General features: G+C 39.8%; 3 protein-coding genes across 6 annotated transcripts; all 3 read right to left on the bottom strand.

The window, feature by feature from the left end:
• Positions 1 to 3603: 3603 nt before the first annotated feature.
• On the bottom strand, positions 3604 to 11264 carry Pep (Protein on ecdysone puffs). Of its 4 annotated transcripts, XM_002046781.4 has the most exons (5): positions 11109 to 11261; positions 9859 to 10018; positions 9329 to 9704; positions 6610 to 6833; positions 3604 to 5580 (listed from the first exon to the last, which is right to left on the bottom strand). In XM_002046781.4, exons 2-5 carry the CDS (start codon positions 9864 to 9866, stop codon positions 4017 to 4019), a joined length of 2172 nt encoding a protein of 723 aa, XP_002046817.1. In that variant the 5' UTR covers positions 9867 to 10018; positions 11109 to 11261; the 3' UTR covers positions 3604 to 4016. The 4 variants fall into 4 exon arrangements, with proteins under 4 accessions (XP_002046817.1, XP_015031183.1, XP_070064360.1 ...); XM_015175697.3 differs by lacking the exon at positions 9859 to 10018 and having other exon boundaries at positions 11109 to 11263; XM_032434295.2 differs by lacking the exon at positions 6610 to 6833 and having other exon boundaries at positions 5504 to 5580; positions 11109 to 11264.
• A 271-nt stretch (positions 11265 to 11535) lies between these two features.
• On the bottom strand, positions 11536 to 18725 carry Ndfip (Nedd4 family interacting protein). The gene is made up of 2 exons (XM_002046780.4): positions 18583 to 18725; positions 11536 to 13011 (listed from the first exon to the last, which is right to left on the bottom strand). Exon 2 carries the CDS (start codon positions 13007 to 13009, stop codon positions 12203 to 12205), a length of 807 nt encoding a protein of 268 aa, XP_002046816.1. The 5' UTR covers positions 13010 to 13011; positions 18583 to 18725; the 3' UTR covers positions 11536 to 12202.
• Positions 13093 to 18725, bottom strand: Krn (Keren). Its single transcript, XM_002046779.4, has 2 exons — positions 18583 to 18725; positions 13093 to 14227 (listed from the first exon to the last, which is right to left on the bottom strand). The coding sequence occupies exon 2, from the start codon at positions 14072 to 14074 to the stop codon at positions 13427 to 13429; it is 648 nt and encodes a 215-aa protein (XP_002046815.1). The 5' UTR covers positions 14075 to 14227; positions 18583 to 18725; the 3' UTR covers positions 13093 to 13426.
• Positions 18726 to 18739: the final 14 nt, after the last annotated feature.

Genomic DNA, 18739 nt, shown 5'->3' with positions numbered 1-18739 from the left:
TTTTTCACAAGAATTTTGACCAAGAATCATGTTCCCAGATTTAGATGCAAAATTGATCTAGAGGCCAAACCATGAACAAAAAGCCAAACCATATGAAAATTGGTTAAGTTTTGACCGAGTTATGAGGGTGGGAAATTTTGACCCATGTCTGTTTAGGATATCTGAGCCACCTTTTTCACATGAATTTTGACCAAGAATCATGTTCCCAGATTTAGATGCAAAATTGATCTAGAGGCCAAACCATGAACAAAAAGCCAAGCCATATGAAAATTGGTTGAGTTTTGACCGAGTTATGGGGGTGGGAAATTTTGACCCATGTCTGTTTAGGATATCTGAGGCACCTTTTTCACATGAATTTTGACCAAGAATCATGTTCCCAGATTTTGATGCAAAATTGATCTAGAGGCCAAACCATGAACAAAAAGGCAAACCATATGAAAATTGGTTGAATTTTGACCGAGTTATAGGGGTGGGAAATTTTGACCCATGTCTGTATAGGATATCTGAGGCACCCTTTTTCACAATAATTTTGACCAAGAATCATGTTCCCAGATTTAGATGCAAAATTGATCTAGAGGCCAAACCATGAACAAAAAGCCAAGCCATATGAAAATTGGTTGAGTTTTGACCGAGTTATGGGGGTGGGAAATTTTGACCCATGTCTGTTTAGGATATCTGAGCCACCTTTTTCACATGAATTTTGACCAAGAATCATGTTCCCAGATTTAGATGCAAAATTGATCAAGAGGCCAAACCATGAACAAAAAGCCAAACCATATGAAAATTGGTTAAGTTTTGACCGAGTTATGAGGGTGGGAAATTTTGACCCATATCTGTTTAGGATATCTGAGGCACCTTTTTCACATGAATTTTGACCAAGAATCATGTTCCCAGATTTTGATGCAAAATTGATCTAGAGGCCAAACCATGAACAAAAAGGCAAACCATATGAAAATCGGTTGAATTTTGACCGAGTTATAGGGGTGGGAAATTTTGACCCATGTCTGTATAGGATATCTGAGGCACCCTTTTTCACAAGAATTTTGACCAAGAATCATGTTCCCAGATTTAGATGCAAAATTGATCTAGAGGCCAAACCATGAACAAAAAGCCAAACCATATGAAAATTGGTTAAGTTTTGACCGAGTTATGAGGGTGGGAAATTTTGACCCATGTCTGTTTAGGATATCTGAGCCACCTTTTTCACATGAATTTTGACCAAGAATCATGTTCCCAGATTTAGATGCAAAATTGATCTAGAGGCCAAACCATGAACAAAAAGCCAAGCCATATGAAAATTGGTTGAGTTTTGACCGAGTTATGGGGGTGGGAAATTTTGACCCATGTCTGTTTAGGATATCTGAGGCACCTTTTTCACATGAATTTTGACCAAGAATCATGTTCCCAGATTTTGATGCAAAATTGATCTAGAGGCCAAACCATGAACAAAAAGGCAAACCATATGAAAATCGGTTGAATTTTGACCGAGTTATAGGGGTGGGAAATTTTGACCCATGTCTGTATAGGATATCTGAGGCACCCTTTTTCACAAGAATTTTGACCAAGAATCATGTTCCCAGATTTAGATGCAAAATTGATCTAGAGGCCAAACCATGAACAAAAAGCCAAACCATATGAAAATTGGTTAAGTTTTGACCGAGTTATGAGGGTGGGAAATTTTGACCCATGTCTGTTTAGGATATCTGAGCCACCTTTTTCACATGAATTTTGACCAAGAATCATGTTCCCAGATTTAGATGCAAAATTGATCTAGAGGCCAAACCATGAACAAAAAGCCAAGCCATATGAAAATTGGTTGAGTTTTGACCGAGTTATGGGGGTGGGAAATTTTGACCCATGTCTGTTTAGGATATCTGAGGCACCTTTTTCACATGAATTTTGACCAAGAATCATGTTCCCAGATTTTGATGCAAAATTGATCTAGAGGCCAAACCATGAACAAAAAGGCAAACCATATGAAAATCGGTTGAATTTTGACCGAGTTATAGGGGTGGGAAATTTTGACCCATGTCTGTATAGGATATCTGAGGCACCCTTTTTCACAAGAATTTTGACCAAGAATCATGTTCCCAGATTTAGATGCAAAATTGATCTAGAGGCCAAACCATGAACAAAAAGCCAAACCATATGAAAATTGGTTGAGTTTTGACCGAGTTATGGGGGTGGGAAATTTTGACCCATGTCTGTTTAGGATATCTGAGCCACCTTTTTCACATGAATTTTGACCAAGAATCATGTTCCCAGATTTAGATGCAAAATTGATCTAGAGGCCAAACCATGAACAAAAAGCCAAACCATATGAAAATTGGTTGAGTTTTGACCGAGTTATGGGGGTGGGAAATTTTGACCCATGTCTGTTTAGGATATCTGAGGCACCTTTTTCACATGAATTTTGACCTAGAATCATGTTCCCAGATTTTGATGCAAAATTGATCTAGAGGCCAAACCATGTACAAAAAGCCAAACCATATAAAAATCGGTTGAGTTTTTACCGAGTTATGGGGGTGGGAATTTTTGACCCATGCCTATATATAGGACATGAAATTCTCTCACAGAACTTTGAAAATATGTTTTAAACCGATCGGACGGTGAGCAAAAAACTTCGATGCCACAGTTTTCCGCCAATTTCCACAGTTGCGGGCGATATTTTCCAAATCAGTGAAGTACGTATTCATTAAGCTCTTTTGTATTTCTGAAACTAGGTTTCAACTAAATCGAACAAAACCTAAGACTTCACCAAAAAAACTAATATAGTCGCTCGATACGAATGATTAAAGAACTATGAAAACTTTGATGATAATGCTTAGCTTCAAAGTGAGACTGGCTTGCACAAAAGCAGACCGACCGACGGAAAAGGCTACATCGAATCGATTTTTGTTTGTATTAACAGTATATCTAGAATATATAACAAGAACGTAGATGTCTTCTTTGGCGTAAACATATGTATGTATAGATGTACTATTGGTACTTAGTACGCATTTGAAATCGACTGAGTTCCGATAAAGTCAGCATATCGGGAATGTAGATAAAATATTAAATGGATTACCTTAATTTATTTAGAAGTTAGCCAATTGGCTCCGCTCCAAAAGGACGCCGGCTAATTTAATCCTTTAGTTGGTCTATGCCAATTTGAGAAACTATCCTATATAATGGAAGTTTTGTAGTAGATGTCAGGCCTCCAAATTCCTTTCTCCTCTTAACTCCTGATCTTACTAAAGCTGCTGGGACCAAGTTCCAACAAACAGGTTCCCTCGATCTGATATGCGTAATACTCCCTATTAAATCCTAAATGGGATCCGTCGAAGTTTTTCCTGACGACGGCTCCCATTCTGATATAGTGGTCCGCACCTTACTCCATATTTAATATATGATAATTTTTTTTAAAAATCCTTTTATATTTTTGATTACTCCAGCTTTTACTAAAGCTGCTGGCACCGAGTTCCAACAAACAGGTTCCCTCGATCTGAAAAGCCGTGTAATAGTTCCTATTAAATCCTAAATGGGATCCTTTGAAGTTCTACCTGGTGTCTGCTCCAGTTCTGAGATACACTGCTCTGCATCCTTACGCCGCATTTAATTGAATTTAGTTGTTTTTTAAAATTGTTTTATATTTTTGATTACAATTAAGTTTTATTTTAAAAGTTATTCATTACATAATTTGAATGCATTTTCTTTTTGTTTTAAACTTGTTTTGTTGCCATTTCCTTGAATGTGATTTGGTTTGGTTTGCAATCGAAGACCCGTCTTGAAATAGATTCAATCTGGTTAATGTCTGTGTCAATTACAAAAGTTTATGCAAAATGGTATGAAAATGTCACTAAGAGAAAAGTTCAGTTTCGCTTTAGATGAGGGGCGGCGCGTGCATCCGTTTCTATATGTCTCTCTTACAATAAGGGTCTCAAACGTGTGGAAAGTGTGTTGTTCTTTGTGTTGTTGTATAATAATGGATTATAATATAGCTATATATTGTGTCTTAAGTCCAAAATTGCCATCGTCTAGTATCGGTTGTAACGGCCGCGCGCGCGATTACGTTGTGGCGTTGCCTTGGGCCCGGCGGCAGCGCGGGCGGGCATTGCCTTCTTGGCTGGCGATGGCGAGGCATCGGCTGGGGCAGCAGCTCCACCTGCGGCTGGACTGGCGCCAGCAGCCGGTGTGGCAGCAGCAGCAGCAGCAGCAGCAGCGGCGGCTGCGGCGGGTGCCTTGGCTGGTGTCTTGGCTGGTTCCGGTTTGGCCGGTGTTGCTGGCTGGGCAACCGGAGCGGGAGTTGGAACTGGTGTTGGCTCTGGTTCGGGTTCGGGCTCTTGTTCGGCCTCCTCCTCCTCTTCCTGGGTCTCCATCTCTTCACCGTTTTCCTCACCAGCCTGTTCTTCCTCAGCTGCCTCCTCTTCGCCCTCGGCATTCTCAGCCATTTCAAAATCTTCATCATCGCCGGTGGCTTCCGATGGATCGTAGAGTTCACCCTCGCCAGCTTCGGCAGTCTCCTCGGCGGCGCCCTCAGCAGCCGGTGTCTCGGCCTCCTCGATCTTGCGCTTCTTGCGCTCGTTCTCTTCAAGGGCAGCGGCGGCGCGCTTTTGTGCAATCTTAGTATCGCTGGACTTCTCGTTGATGAACTTAAGGAAGTTGCGATGATGGGTGGCGGTGCGCGAGTGAATCTCGGCGGTGACCTCTGTATCGAAGAACTTGCTGCAGACGGCGCACTCGAAGCACTCCAGCTTTGAGATCAGGGCTGGTCCCACGGGACGTTGCCAGTTGTACTTGGGCAGGCGGGTGTCCACCTCGCTGGGAATCTCATCGCCCTCGGCAAAATCAAGAATGCAGTCCTCGGGATCGACTGGCAGGGCGACCTCTTCCTCCTCCTGGCTCTCGTTGAGCTCTTCACCCTCCTTGGTTTCATCGGCGGCCTCTTCGCCCTCCTTTTGTTCCTCACCTTCAGCTTCCTCGCCCTCGGCACCCTCCTCACCCTCCTTCTTGACTTCGGTGGTCTCCTCACCCTCCTTCTTGATGGGCTTCTTCTTGCGCTTCTGTGGTGGACGCAGATCGCGTGTCTCCTCCTCGGCGGTGCTGATGGGCAAGGTCTGACGCTTGCGCTCGCCCACCTTCGTATTGTTCTCGGCAGCCTTCTTTAGATGATCAGCCGAAAGCAAATGAGTATCGTAATCGATGCGTGTAGCAAACTCCTTGTTGCACTCCACACACTTGGGATGAAGGAACTTCTTCAGCTGCAAATGGCCCTCAGACTTGCGATGGGTCGAAATGTGACCATGGAAGTTCAGATCGCACATGGTGCAATAGTCCAACTGACGCTGCTTGCTCTTTCCCATGCGCTTCAAACGATCAAACTCAATGGACTTGAGCTGCTCGGCGATCTTGGCCTCCTGGCGAATCATGTTGGCCTTTAGGCGATAGCTCTCCTCGATGCCCTCGCGCATCATCAAATGGGTGCGTCCCTTGATGTGGTTCTCAAACGAATTGGCGTCCCACATGTGCTTCTTGCACAAATGGCAATAGAACATATCATTGGGCACGCTAGCGTACGGCGACTCCTTGGGAGTGGTGATACTAATATCAGATGTGGTTGTGCGGAAAGAGTAAAAAATAAGTTTTATTAGTCAACTACGTTTAGTACGAAGGCATGCGCGTCTGGGAGAGCATGATGGCTGACTTTAAAGACGGCAGTCGAGAAGTCACGCTGAAAGGATCACAGTGGAACATAGACATACATATCAAATATATATTAATAGTTCTGGCAAGGATGATATATATCGATTGAATGAATGATGAAGTTAATTCCCATTTAATGAATCTTGCAATACAAATGACGTGATTGAATGGTTGCTGTGAGCTTCAAAGTCAAAAAGAGTCGTAGCGTAACGTCTCTTGTTGATTTTGTTTAAGCCAATTTATACCCCTGCAATATAGGATACTCTTTTGACATTCAAATTGATATTGATCGGACAAAGCTGCAAGGGTATATATATTATTCGGTGAACCGAAAAGCCTTCAAATGTTAATCATGAGAATGAAAGCCCGTCCCCTTAAAACTCCTTAAATGATATCAATGAATAAATACAAAATATGTTAGCATATGCAAAACAGAAGCAAAATATAAATACGTAACACTGTAAATCAAAAATATTCAACATAGATATATATATATATATTTCTAGACCAATCTGTCGGCCAGGCTATATATAACCTAAGACCCTAACATCAACCCAGTGAGAATGTATGTTCTTCTATTCGAAAAAAAAAACGTAAATAAAGAAGAGGGGGAAAACATGTATATAAGACCCCATTGAACTCGAGGAAATTAATTGTGATTATTTTTGGAGAAACTTATCAAATGCATTGGAAAAACTTGAAAATTAAGTACTTAAAAATTATTTGCGTTTATATACGTATAACTTTTTTTTTTGTTGTTGAAGATGCATTATTAAAAAATATTTGAAGATTTTTGTGGAGGGAAAAAATTGCGAATTGAGCAACTTTTCGCTGTTGGTTGTTGGTAATGTTGTCTTGGAATTGTTGTATTGCATTTTTTTTTTGTTTTTTTTTATAATTGATTTTTTATAGTAGTTGTACTCTTACCTCTCGATTTTCTTTTCGCCAGGAGTAATTTCCTTCTTTTTATTAGTGTTGGCATTTTTAGCCAAAAGTTTCTTGGCACGATCAAAAGCATTCTGCTTACGAATGCCGCCGGCGCCCTGCTTTTGTGGGGGCTTGGGACCACCAGTAACGCCACGATTTTGGAAACCTCCTTGGCCACGACGATTATTGAGACGATTGCCGGCACCGCCACCGCGATTGACCATCTTTATGTTTGTTTTACACATACATAGTTCATACAATACAATTGAGTAGTTCGTATATATACATTAGTTTATAAAATTTGTTTTTCGTTTTTTTTTTTCGTTTTTGTTGTTGTTGTTCATTTTGTAAATATGGAAACGCATGGAACACATGGAATGAATAGATATTTCGATCGATATCGTAATCGTTATCGTTATCGATATGGTACAATTATAAATTGATCGTTACAGATATACAATTAAATCGTTATAGATATAAATAATGGCAAAACGAACGTATGCATATAAATATATTTATATATATGGCAATAGACCATTTACATTATTTGATTGTTCAGCGGAATAAGTTTCCATTTTGACAGTGGGACAGAAATCACATTAAAGTAGATGTTGATATAGATAGATAGATAATTATATATATATATATATATATATATATAGATTATATATAGATAATGGCAATTGGTCAAGTCGGCGGGGCGGTTCGCGCAATCAGTCGACGGGGATGTTTGTTGTTGAAGTCGTTGGCGTGGCGGCGCGTGGCATTTTGTGGTGTTAATTTATGTTTTTATTTTTGAATATATTGAGAAACACAAACGGGCGGGCATAAGAACCGAATTGGATTATCGGTTATCGGTTTTGAGTTCGATTTCGATTATTCGAGTGAGTTCGATCAGAGCAGGAACGTTGAAGAAGAGTGGCGATGTGTTAAATAATTGTTTTTGTTATTTATGTTTTTTGTTTTTGTTTTTTTTTTTTTTTTGGTAATTGCAAGTTACAGTTGCACCATCAATCAGTACCAGTACCAGATCGGATCGGGTTTTCAGTTTCAGAGCAGAGCAGATTAGAAGAGTTCAATCAATCAATCAATCAATCAGTGGGCGTCGCATTGGAAGTGGCATCGCATCGTTGTGTTCATAATTGCGTTTTTTTTATTGCATTTTGTGTGTTGTGTTGCGTTGTTTGTTTGTTTGTTTGTTTGTTTGTTCGTTCGTTTTGTTGCATGTGCCGCAAAATTGCCATGTTTATTAATTTAGTTGATTTTTGTACATTTTATATTTTTGATTTAATTTCGAAATTGATTTGCATCGGTTTTTTGTTGATCGGTTCATGCACAGTTGTGTGCGCCACACATAAATAATAAAAACAACAAATTATAAATTTTGCATAAACATTGTCCCAGAAAAGACAACACAATCGCAAAAGAAAAGTTTTGTTGGCAGACACCAGCGCAACAATGGCAGCAACAACAACAACAGCAACAACAACAACAACATTGGTGACAGCAGCAGCAGCAGCAGCAACAACAACAACAATCACAGAATGCACGCAGTGACGACAACGTCGGAGACATCGGCATTGGATATATATATATATTTGATATAGATATATATATTTGATGTATAGGCACAAATGGATGCATTTCGAAATGCGTTTTCGATTTCGATTCGATTTGCGTTTTGTGAGTTTGTTTTTGCAAACAAGCATCGAATGATTTTTATTTTTTGGTTTTGGTTTTTAGTTTCGTGTAGAAGAGAATAAAAATAAATATTTGTAAATTAGAAAATTTGTGATTTGTTAAAAATCCAAAGATTTTTGATATTATTTGTACAATTTAATTAAATGCCTAAATACATCTAAGTGAAATATGTTGTATAAGTTTACTTTAAAGCATTGCTGTCTAAATATATCATCAGTATATTGTATACTATTATCATCATCATACTCTTTTCATCTTTTAAATGGAATATTTGTTGGCGGTACTTCATTTTAATTGGTACAAAAACATTGATTAAATTCAACAAATTGTGCTACACAAACATAAATTTGCATTTAAAATGGAATAAATGCTTTTTTTCTATCGAAAACCTTCTCCTTCTCCTCCTCCTCCTCAATTACACAATAAACAGCAGGGTTCTCTCTTTCTCTCTTTATGGCAAATTTGTTGAATTATTATAACTTTTTAGTTACAAACTACATACTACGCGATTTTTGTTTGTCTCTAATTAAAGCTTATGTCTTAATAAAAATCATAATATAAAGGGTTTCAATATTATCTCATTCTGCAGTGGATACGACAGGGCAGGAGTTGGTTTGTTTTGGGTTAGACACACTTCTCTGATGTTATCAAATATATATGAGTTAAACAAGTTGTCTGTAAACAAAACTGAAACATTTCCAATTGATAAATGCCAAAAACAAATTAGATATTAAAATTGAAATTTCGTTATTAAATAAGAAATTGGTTCAAGTCCTTTAAAAACGAAAAAGTAAACATGGCAAACAAATACTCTTATTAGCTTAAGGAACCAATTTTACATACGAGTCTATCTACAAAAAGACAAGATATTTTCAAGCCCAAAACTTGTGTTAAACTCAACTGCGCGCACACTCAATCCACCGGAGAAGAGAAAAAGGCACAAGATAAATAAAAGTATTCATAGAATGTTGTGTGTGGGTAATCAGGTCGATTGCAAACTGAAATATCGTATACATACCGGTCCGCCGCGCTGATTGCGATTGCCCATGCCACCGCGTGGCAGGTCCAGCAGTGAGGGTGGATTCTGATTTCTAAATAGATTGTTCAGCAGATTGTTGGCCAAATTGATGGCCTGGGCGTTCATTTGGCCACCACCTTGACGCATGTTGTTGCCGAATTGGCCGCCGCCGGGATTCTGCGATTCCCAGGGTGACATATTCATGCCGCCCATACGATTGGTGCCCATCGGGCCGCCGTATTGATTGCCGCCGCCAAAGTTACGATTGCGATTCTGATTGCCACGGAATGCCATGTTTGCCTTAAGATTGCTGCCGTTAGCCAAATAATGTGCTGGACGTGACTGTTGTAATTGTTGTTGCGGATTGACCTTAACGCTGCAATAAAAAGACATACGCAATATTATATATTTTATATTGAATTTTTGAAGATATGCGCAAAGACACCGAATATAGGATACTTAAATGGATTTAATGGTGGGTGTAAAATGTATTCAGTATCTTTGTTGGATTTTCATTTAAGACAGCATACCTGACCATTGGATATCTGGGACTGTGGATATATATGTGTATCTTGCAATATGTATATTTTAACTGTGTGTTTTTCTATAAATGTAGTTTTGTGTGTGAGGTAAGCGAAAGCGTGCGTTTATGAAGCGTTTAAGTAATGCAAATAAAAAGTTGAATGCGCGCTGAAAATAAAAACATTACAAATATAAAAACGCATGAAAACTATTTGAATTAGTTAGTATTTTGAAAATGAAGAGCTTTTAAGTTAGTAGAACCTTTGTTTAGTATATACAACAACTATAGCGTGGGGTGAACGACCCAAGCGCCAGTGTTGCCAATTCAGAATTTGGCAAGCTGTATTTTAATAATTCTAGACGGCGCCAAACTATTTAACTTGTTTTTGGTATTTTTATGACGAGACTCATCAATTAGCGCTCAGATATTAGATTGCCTTTAGCATCAGATTCAGCTACTTTTTATAAACGATAGCTGGTAACACTGCCAAGCACAGATACATACACAACAAATGCATTCAAAGAGGGTAGCATTTTATATACATATGTACATATATGCATGTAGTTAATGATGTACTCACTCATATGGTACATATAGAATGCTACCTGCTTGAATGGCGTTGCAGAAAAAAACAATATAAAAAGAAAAGTAGACAGTTTGTTAGCAGAAACATGAAAACTGGTTTTTAGTAGAGCACTCGAAATCTAAACAACATAACCGGCTGAAAATAGCGGCAAAAGCAGTGCTGGCAAGAGGTGAATGCCTATCTAAAAAAAAATAAGATGGCGGCCAAGCGACTTGCTGCGTATGTGTGTGTGTGTGTGAGTGCGTGCGTGTGTCGGCAGAAACACCACCAAGCCGCTGAGTCAGAAAACCGGCATGAAAAAAATGTAGGTTTAAAAGTAGCTGGCTTTCGCTTAAGTACACAGAACTAAACAAAGTATTAAGATTAGATATTACACCATATTTTCTGTCAGACAAAACTGCATTGTGCGCAGTAATAAAAATTATAATAAACGTGCTACAAACTAAAAATAGTTTAGTTTTTTTAATGTCTAGGTTGCATAAGTATATGAAGTATAGCAATCGCGTATAAGCATCTTTAGACACAACGGCAGCAATAAAAATCAATAATTAGATTGCAGGCGAGTTGAGAAAAATATCTGCCAACAGATACACACACACACACACATGTACACGCACCCAGAATTTTTTCACACCTAAGAAACTACGAGAAATCATGCGTGGGGGACTTACGTTGCGGAAGCTATTGATGCTTTGCAGCTCGATGCACTTTATTTCACTTGCTCTAATTATTTAAACACGTTTTTTCCAACAAATTTAATTATAATTTAAAGATGGCTGCCTGTTGTGAAACTATATTCCCACACACGACGAGACAACTTTTCTTAGTGAGCTGCAAGTAATGTGCAGGGCTTACTGCGATAAATAGTGTTGGTAATTTTGTTAACAGCAGGGTTGATTTTTAAGGTTGGCGTTGCCACACTGTAAACTCGATTCGATAGACACGCATTGTTGGTTTTCGTCGGCTGGCGGGATTTTTGAATTATCAAACAGTTAGCCATGTTTTCAAATGATAATGATCCAAGCAATACACTGAATAGCAGAAATACCCATTTACACGTAAAATTTAATTTTTTTTTTGATTTATTTATTTGCATAAAACTGACGTATAGCAGATGCATACGTCCTTGCAATGCATATTTTAATTTACATACAAAGGGATTAAACATATTAATTATAAACGTTATAATAGCAATAATAGTAATTATAATAGCTTTGCATTTATCTAGAAAAATTACTGCTGGCTTTTGTGTAGCTGTTTTAAGTACCACAGCATAAAATAGATTCAACAAAAATATGGTGGCATATCATTTATCTACGTGTTTTGTGTGTGTGTGTGTGTGTTTTCGTTTCTAGTGGACCAGAAAAGTGTCCACTACTAAAAGAATAGAAGATACTACTGTGAGACATCTATACACATTTACATATACAAGTTACATACATCAATTAGATGGCCCATAAACAGCCAAAGGGTGCAGCGAAACGACGATCCAAGCGATCTGCGGCCCGGCTCTCACAATAACTGTGCCCGTCTCATGGGACATGCTGACAATATTATATGCTAACTTTAACGGGATTTATATGGATTAACTTGCGCTATTTAACATAGTAACTACAGAAACACTAACCAATTAGTAAGTTCGCATTGATTGCAATACATATTTGGGATCAAACGAAACGAAAGGATTTGTTGTGTCTTCATCGATTCAAATTACTCGCATACTTAATGTATTTACATAACCCGCCGTCGGCGACGGCGGCCGCACCTAGTAGAAGAAGAGCAGCCGCTCCTGGGCCGATGCGGAGAGCAGGCGCCAGGAGCGTTTAATGCTCACATACTGTATGAACGCGCGTATGGCAATCAGAAAGCCAAAGGCGCAGATAAGCCACCAGAGCCAAGAGTTCTCGTGCGATGCCAAGTCCGTTGAGTGCTTCACAATCAGCGTCCATTTGGCCAGTGACAGTCCGAAGCCGGACAGCGCACCATAACGTGCCGCAATCGTATGACAGAAACAGGTGAGCATCAGAAAGCCAATCCAATTGAACAGAAATGCGACCATAAAGGCCGTTATGAACATAATGTCTGTGCCCAGTAAATTATCTGTGGTCGACAAACTGTTCTCCGGATCGCTCGCATCGATGGCAATGAACGTCAATGCCGGATGATTGCTGCGCACGGCGGCCGGGCCATCGCGCAGCGGATTGGGCGGCAGCGGCAGCAAGGGATTCGGTGGCGGCGGCAACTGTTGTGTCGATGGCAATGTCAGAAATGCGGGCGGCAGCTCTCCGTTCAATGACTTCTCCATTTGCACCTCCTCATAGGTGGGCAGCTTGCCGTGCAGCTCTTGCGGCAGCACCAGCTCGCTCTGCGGCTGACCTCCCTCCCCGACAACATGGTGTGTGGTCAGCGCCAGCGAGGGCAGCTGCGGCGCCAAGCCCAACTGTTCCTGGCCACCCTGACCCTGTGCGTCCGGCTCATAGGGCGGCGGTGCGCTAAAGTCCGCCTTGGGCGGGCCCAGCGGATCATCGCCAGGCGGCGACGATCCCTGCTGCTGCTGATTGTTGTGCGGCATAGCTGCAAAGGAAGAGCATACAGTGGTCGGATTAAAGAAAAGTTTACACAAGCTGCAACTGCAAAAACGGAAGAGGGAGAGAGAGAGATGGATAAAAAAGGCGTTTTAATTGCTTGGCACGCATTTATTAAACGTTGTTAACGCGGCGTCATTTGTTAAATAAATAATTAATTAAATTAGTTGTTTTAAATGGGCGGCTAGCTGCCAAAATTGCATTGCATTAATTCAGCGTTCAGTTAATAATACTTATTTCCTCAGCTGCAAATCGGAAGGCACTTAATACTACAATTCGCTCGAGTCGTTTACAAAAAATAATAAAAAATAAAAATAAAGCATTAAAATTGAAAAGAAAAACAGTTAAATAAAATGGAAAACAGTTAAACAGTTTTGAACGACAGTCGCTGGTTAATTTTAGGGCTAATGCCTGGCTCTCTCGTGGCTCGCAGCCGACTGGCGATAGGCCTGCTCCAAGGTAGCAATCCGGCTGTGATGCGGCCCAAACGGACGACGCGCTATGCGCAATGGCTTGAGACCGTCCACCTCGTCGACGCCGGCATTCTCGAAGCCCATGTCGGCCACATCGTTGCCGCTGCCGCCGTGCAGCTTTTGCTTGGCCTGCTTTTCGTGCCGCAAGTAGAGCACCACACAGCACATGGCCATAAAGATGACCGCCAGCGTAGCGCCGCTGACAATGCTCGCCTTCTCCAGCATGACGCGATTCCGTGTCGGCAAATAGGAGCCATCGATCTCCTTATACTCGCAACGCGGTCCCATAAAGCCCAACGCGCATTCGCAATTGTACAGAATCTCGTTGTGAATCTCCACGGTGAAGCAGGTGGCATCGTTCAGGCAGTACCAGGCGGCATATGTTGGCGGGCAGCTGAATATGGGAAATGTGATGTTCGGCCGCGCCGTCGTGCTCAGCGCAATGACATTGTCCGGCGCCGGTGGCGTTGTGGCCATCGCCTCCGGTCGAGGCTTGCTTATGGCACGCGAGGAGCAGGCGACGCACAGCGAGAGGCAGGCGCACAGCGCACAAATGGCAAGCAGCAGTTCGACTCTCATCTTGAGTGAATTTCTATAGGATTGACTTTAGCGGCATTGGCGTCGGCGCATGGCAGAGGCGGAGGCAGAGGCAGGCGAGCAGCTGGTGAGGATTACGTTGGGGAATGTGGCGTGTGTTGGCGTACGATTTGTGTGTCTTGTGTTTTGCTTTAGCTGCAAACAGAATAAAAGCAAAGTGCAATTAAAATCAACTCAAAATTCATAAAGTGTTTCGTAGTTAACTGTGCGAGTGTGTGTGTGGCTGTGTGTGTGTGTGTTGTGCCGAGCTGTGCTGTGCTGTGCGTGTGTGTTAATGCCTGCCTAGGCCAGCCTTGCCCTCATTCTCTCTGATTCTCACTGTCTCTCATTCTCTCGCTCTCTCTCTCTCTCTCGCTCTCTCTCCCTCTGTCTCTCTGTCTCTAAGCTCTTTGCGCTGACCCCGCCCCGCATTGGTTTTGGGTATCGACCTGAGTGTGGAAAATAACAAAGCAGCTTATTAATTAACAAAAATTTTACAAAATAAAACACAAATTACACAATTTATTTACCTGTCTGAACTGAGAGCTGTTGTTTACACAGTTTGCACTTGGTTTGGGTTTGTTTATCGTTTCATTTTGTTGTTGTTGTTTTTATTTATCTGTTTTTTTTTTTTTCGATTTTTAATTTTCATATGCACACTCTTAACTTTTAAAAGCAATAAATATTCGCGAAATCGTTGAACTTAACAGGTGGAATGTCAGGAGACGTAGTCCAGGCACATTTACTAGCCCCACTTAAGCTCTTATTTTAGTTACAGTAAATTCCCTCCCTTCAAGAATTTAGTGAAATTTCAATCGTGCGGAATATGGGTGGAATTTGAGTGAATTGATCAATTTTAGAGAAAACAATGAGTTAGGATAGCGGCAACTATCATCATAGTTACAATCAATTCACTATTTTGTCCAATTTCACAAAATAACACTCACCAAAGCGGAATATAAGTGGATTGATCAATTTAAATAAAATAAGCAGTTCGGTTAGCATCACAATTACTTTCCTTGACTGTTTATCCAAAAAAAATGGTTAACTATTATTTTGGATAAAGCACATCCATCGTTTTGATCAATTTCACAGAATAACATTCACCAAAGCGGAACATAGGTGAATTGGTAAATATTAAAGTAAATACTGAGGCTCGAACAGTGTTGGTTAACACAAGTGAGCAGAAAACAAGAACAATCATACGTCTGGAATCGAAATGCTATATAAAGCATATAGCATATATTTAATTCCGATTCTAATTTAATATCTCTTCTTATTTCTGACAGTTCTATAGTAATTTCTTGTGTTCTTAAACTTTTTTGAAGGTCGTATTTGAAGAAAATCTCTAAAATATTGACTATAATGCAAGTTGTTCACCTTAGCGTGGAAAAAGTACTTCCAAAAATGAAAAGCTCTCATAGCACTTAGCGAGCGAGCACTGTATTACGCCCATTAAAAATTATTGTTTTTCCACTTAATTAACTCTATGCCAGAAAACTACAAATATTCAATTTTCCACTGTCTATATTATAGATATATATGTATCTAGACATTACATAAATATATATATATATATTATTTGTATGTATTCAAGAACTTTTTATCGCTAAAACGAGCTGTATTTTAGCTCAGGTAGAGGCATATAATTGCGGGCTGTTTGCCAGGTTATTTTTATGGCTAGATGTTACCTGTTGTTAAAATGCTGTCCTTGAACTTAACGGCACCTTTGTGGGCAAAGTAACTGTTCTCGCGAAAAGTTAACGGCTCTGACTTTAACAGACAGACGCCAGGCAAATGTCGAACAAATAAACGAGTGCAATTTGTTTGACCTTTGGGCAATTGAAGACATGTGAATGGAATTTGAATAACTCGTAAATAGTTGCTGGCCCGTTAAATGGGCGAGTCAGCAATTACCTATAACTGGGCTTGCTTTTTAATTCGCAACATGGCCAAGACATGGGGAAAGGGGAGGAGGGAAGGGTTTGGGTTTCAAGCTCGAAGCTTGAAGCGCCTGCCTTGGACATACAGGCACACACAAAAGTATTGGCACAGCAAGCATTTGCTACTTTGCACCCATTTTGGGTCCGTTTTTGTTAACAAACATACAACCAAATTAATTTGTCAGTATAAGCCAGTTAATTTCCTACAAAACAATCCGTTAAAGTTGAAGAAAATGCTTGCTGTGCCAATACTTTTGTGTGTGTCTGTAAAAGGGCAGGGCCCATTATAAGCCTGAAACATATACTCAAAGGATTCATCAAGAAGAGTCACGCATGAAAACGAATGTGACTAAAATCAAGGACTCGAATGAGCGCATAATTATATAAATATGAATGTGACGAAAGGCCTGAGAGAGCCATTTGGCAAAAGGATAGAAGATAGAAGTGATTATACAGTGTGTCCATAAAGTGTTTTTACTAGCGAAAAAAAAAAATGAATTTTTTTTGGGTTTATTAGCAAATAAATGTAATTAAAAATGTGAATTTCTTTTCATTTCTAATTTATTTCGATTTCTTATTTTTCCTGGAACATTATCCAAGGATTTGATGTATATTCTAGACTCTTGAACCTGGCATGGACTGGGGCCAACTTTCAGGCTGGCCAATTACAAGCTTAGGTCAGCTACTAAAACGCAAATACGACACTTGTATTATCTCTAAGTCCTATTTATTATCGGTCAAAAAAAGTGTGCTTGAAAAAACCCGCACTCTTATTTTTAAAGAAAATCTAATCTAATCATAAAATAAAAGCAAAAATAGGCACAAACAATATCTTATCACAATTTAACTGTTATAGCATATAACTGTCACATTAACTAGCTGTCAAAGAGTCCAACTGAGAATGTCTCTAATAATAGGCATGTCATTAAAGGGTATCAAAGAAGTTCTGCTATGAAAGTAGCTCATTTCACGCTTTGCTAATTGAGTAATTAGCATGCATTGTCTTTTTTTTTTACATATAAAGTACATTCATATAATGGCAAGATTTTTTTTTTGCTTGTTTTTTTTTTCAGAATGGCGAAATAGACGCTGATTAGGCGATAAAGTTTGTGCGCGTGTGTGTGTGTGTGTGTAACCACAATGCAATCAACTGATAAAGCCACAACTGAGTCACATGAATGAAAGCGTTTGCATATGTATGTACATATGTTTGTATAAGTGTGCATATGTGTGTGTGTGTGTGTATGTAAGCCTGTAAGTGTGCATATGTGAGCCTATACATGTGCCTGTGTAAGTATGCACGTGTGTGTGCGTTAAAACTCTCATTATAGAAACTAATGCATGAAATGGGCAAAAAAAAAAAAAAAAAAAATACCATTGCCATAGAAAGAGGCCGTCTGAGAGTTGGCGTGGGTAGGCGAAATTCAATAGGCTCTATACATATGTATGTATATGCATTAATATATACACACAAAGGTAGGCGGCTTGTTGGGCAGGTAGTTGACTAGAGCTCGATGGCTAACAAAGGCGTTCAAGTAAAACTTTCCAGCAACAATAGCAAAAAAAAAAAAAAAAGAAAACAAAACAAAAATACCATGCGCCATTTGAAGGTTTTGTGTGATAAGAAATTTGAGAACAACGACAGCTGCAGTTGCTGCCGACGGCGGCACATGCAGCAGGTGTGAATGATGCATACATACACATGCATGCACACACACACACACAAATGCAGCTGCGCCCTAAACCAGTTAAACAAGAAGCTGCAGGCGGAAGTTGCCTTAAGAAGTTGCTTCCTTCTGCAGCAGCATCATGTCGTTGCATGCATCAACTTGAATGAACATGCACACACACACATACATAATATGCACACGTACATACACACACGCATACATCAGCTAGAACCGTTAAGAATACAATTTGTATGCATTTATGTGGGCAGCTAAAACAAGTTTAACAAGCAGCATGAAGCTCGGCATATCGAAAATTTTATACCCTTACACACAAGCAATGTCTGCTTTAGTGTATGACAAATTTTTAATAGCCTCGGCCAGGGTATAAAATAGACGTACATATGTATGTGCATGTGTTTGTGCATGTGCATTCTAATATAACAAAAATCTTGCGCTGCTTGTTGTTGTTGTTGTTGTCGGACAAGGGCAAATGAATTAATTAACTGGCAGTTGTATATAAATATGAATTAAATAAACAGCTTTTGCCACACAGCACTTATCACAGTGAATAGTATTTTAGCACCGAGGCGAAATATCAGCACAACTTTAAGATTATTTATTTGCTAATCAAAACACAAACAAGACACACACATACGCACAAACAGTTGTAAATAAGCCACATACACACACACACACGCACACGCACACAAATTGCTCCCCTGGAGCTGTATTTCCCCCAGGCAAACCTTTTACATCTCTGTTTCTATTTCTGTGCTACCCCAACAACACTTATTGCAGCAGCGAGAGCTCGGCAGCGCCCATGTCCATGTTTTATTTTTACAACAATCGAAATTGTATTTCATATACCGTTTTTTTTAGGTTTTTGCTATTTATTCACCTTTTTCTATGCGTTCGTTGATTGGATTTTCACTTTTGCGCAGCGCGTTCGCTCTCAGCGAATGTGTTTATTGATTTGCCAAAAATGTTGCCAAACACACACAGAATACTGTTGTTTTTTGGAACAGCAATTCACTTAAGTGTTAAACGTTTCGTTT

This window comes from Drosophila virilis, chromosome 3 (genome assembly GCF_030788295.1).
Source record: "Drosophila virilis strain 15010-1051.87 chromosome 3, Dvir_AGI_RSII-ME, whole genome shotgun sequence".
NCBI classification, from domain to species: domain Eukaryota; kingdom Metazoa; phylum Arthropoda; class Insecta; order Diptera; family Drosophilidae; genus Drosophila; species Drosophila virilis.
The sequence above is the reverse complement of the archived record's forward strand: the minus strand, read 5'-3'. Positions and strand labels throughout refer to the sequence as shown.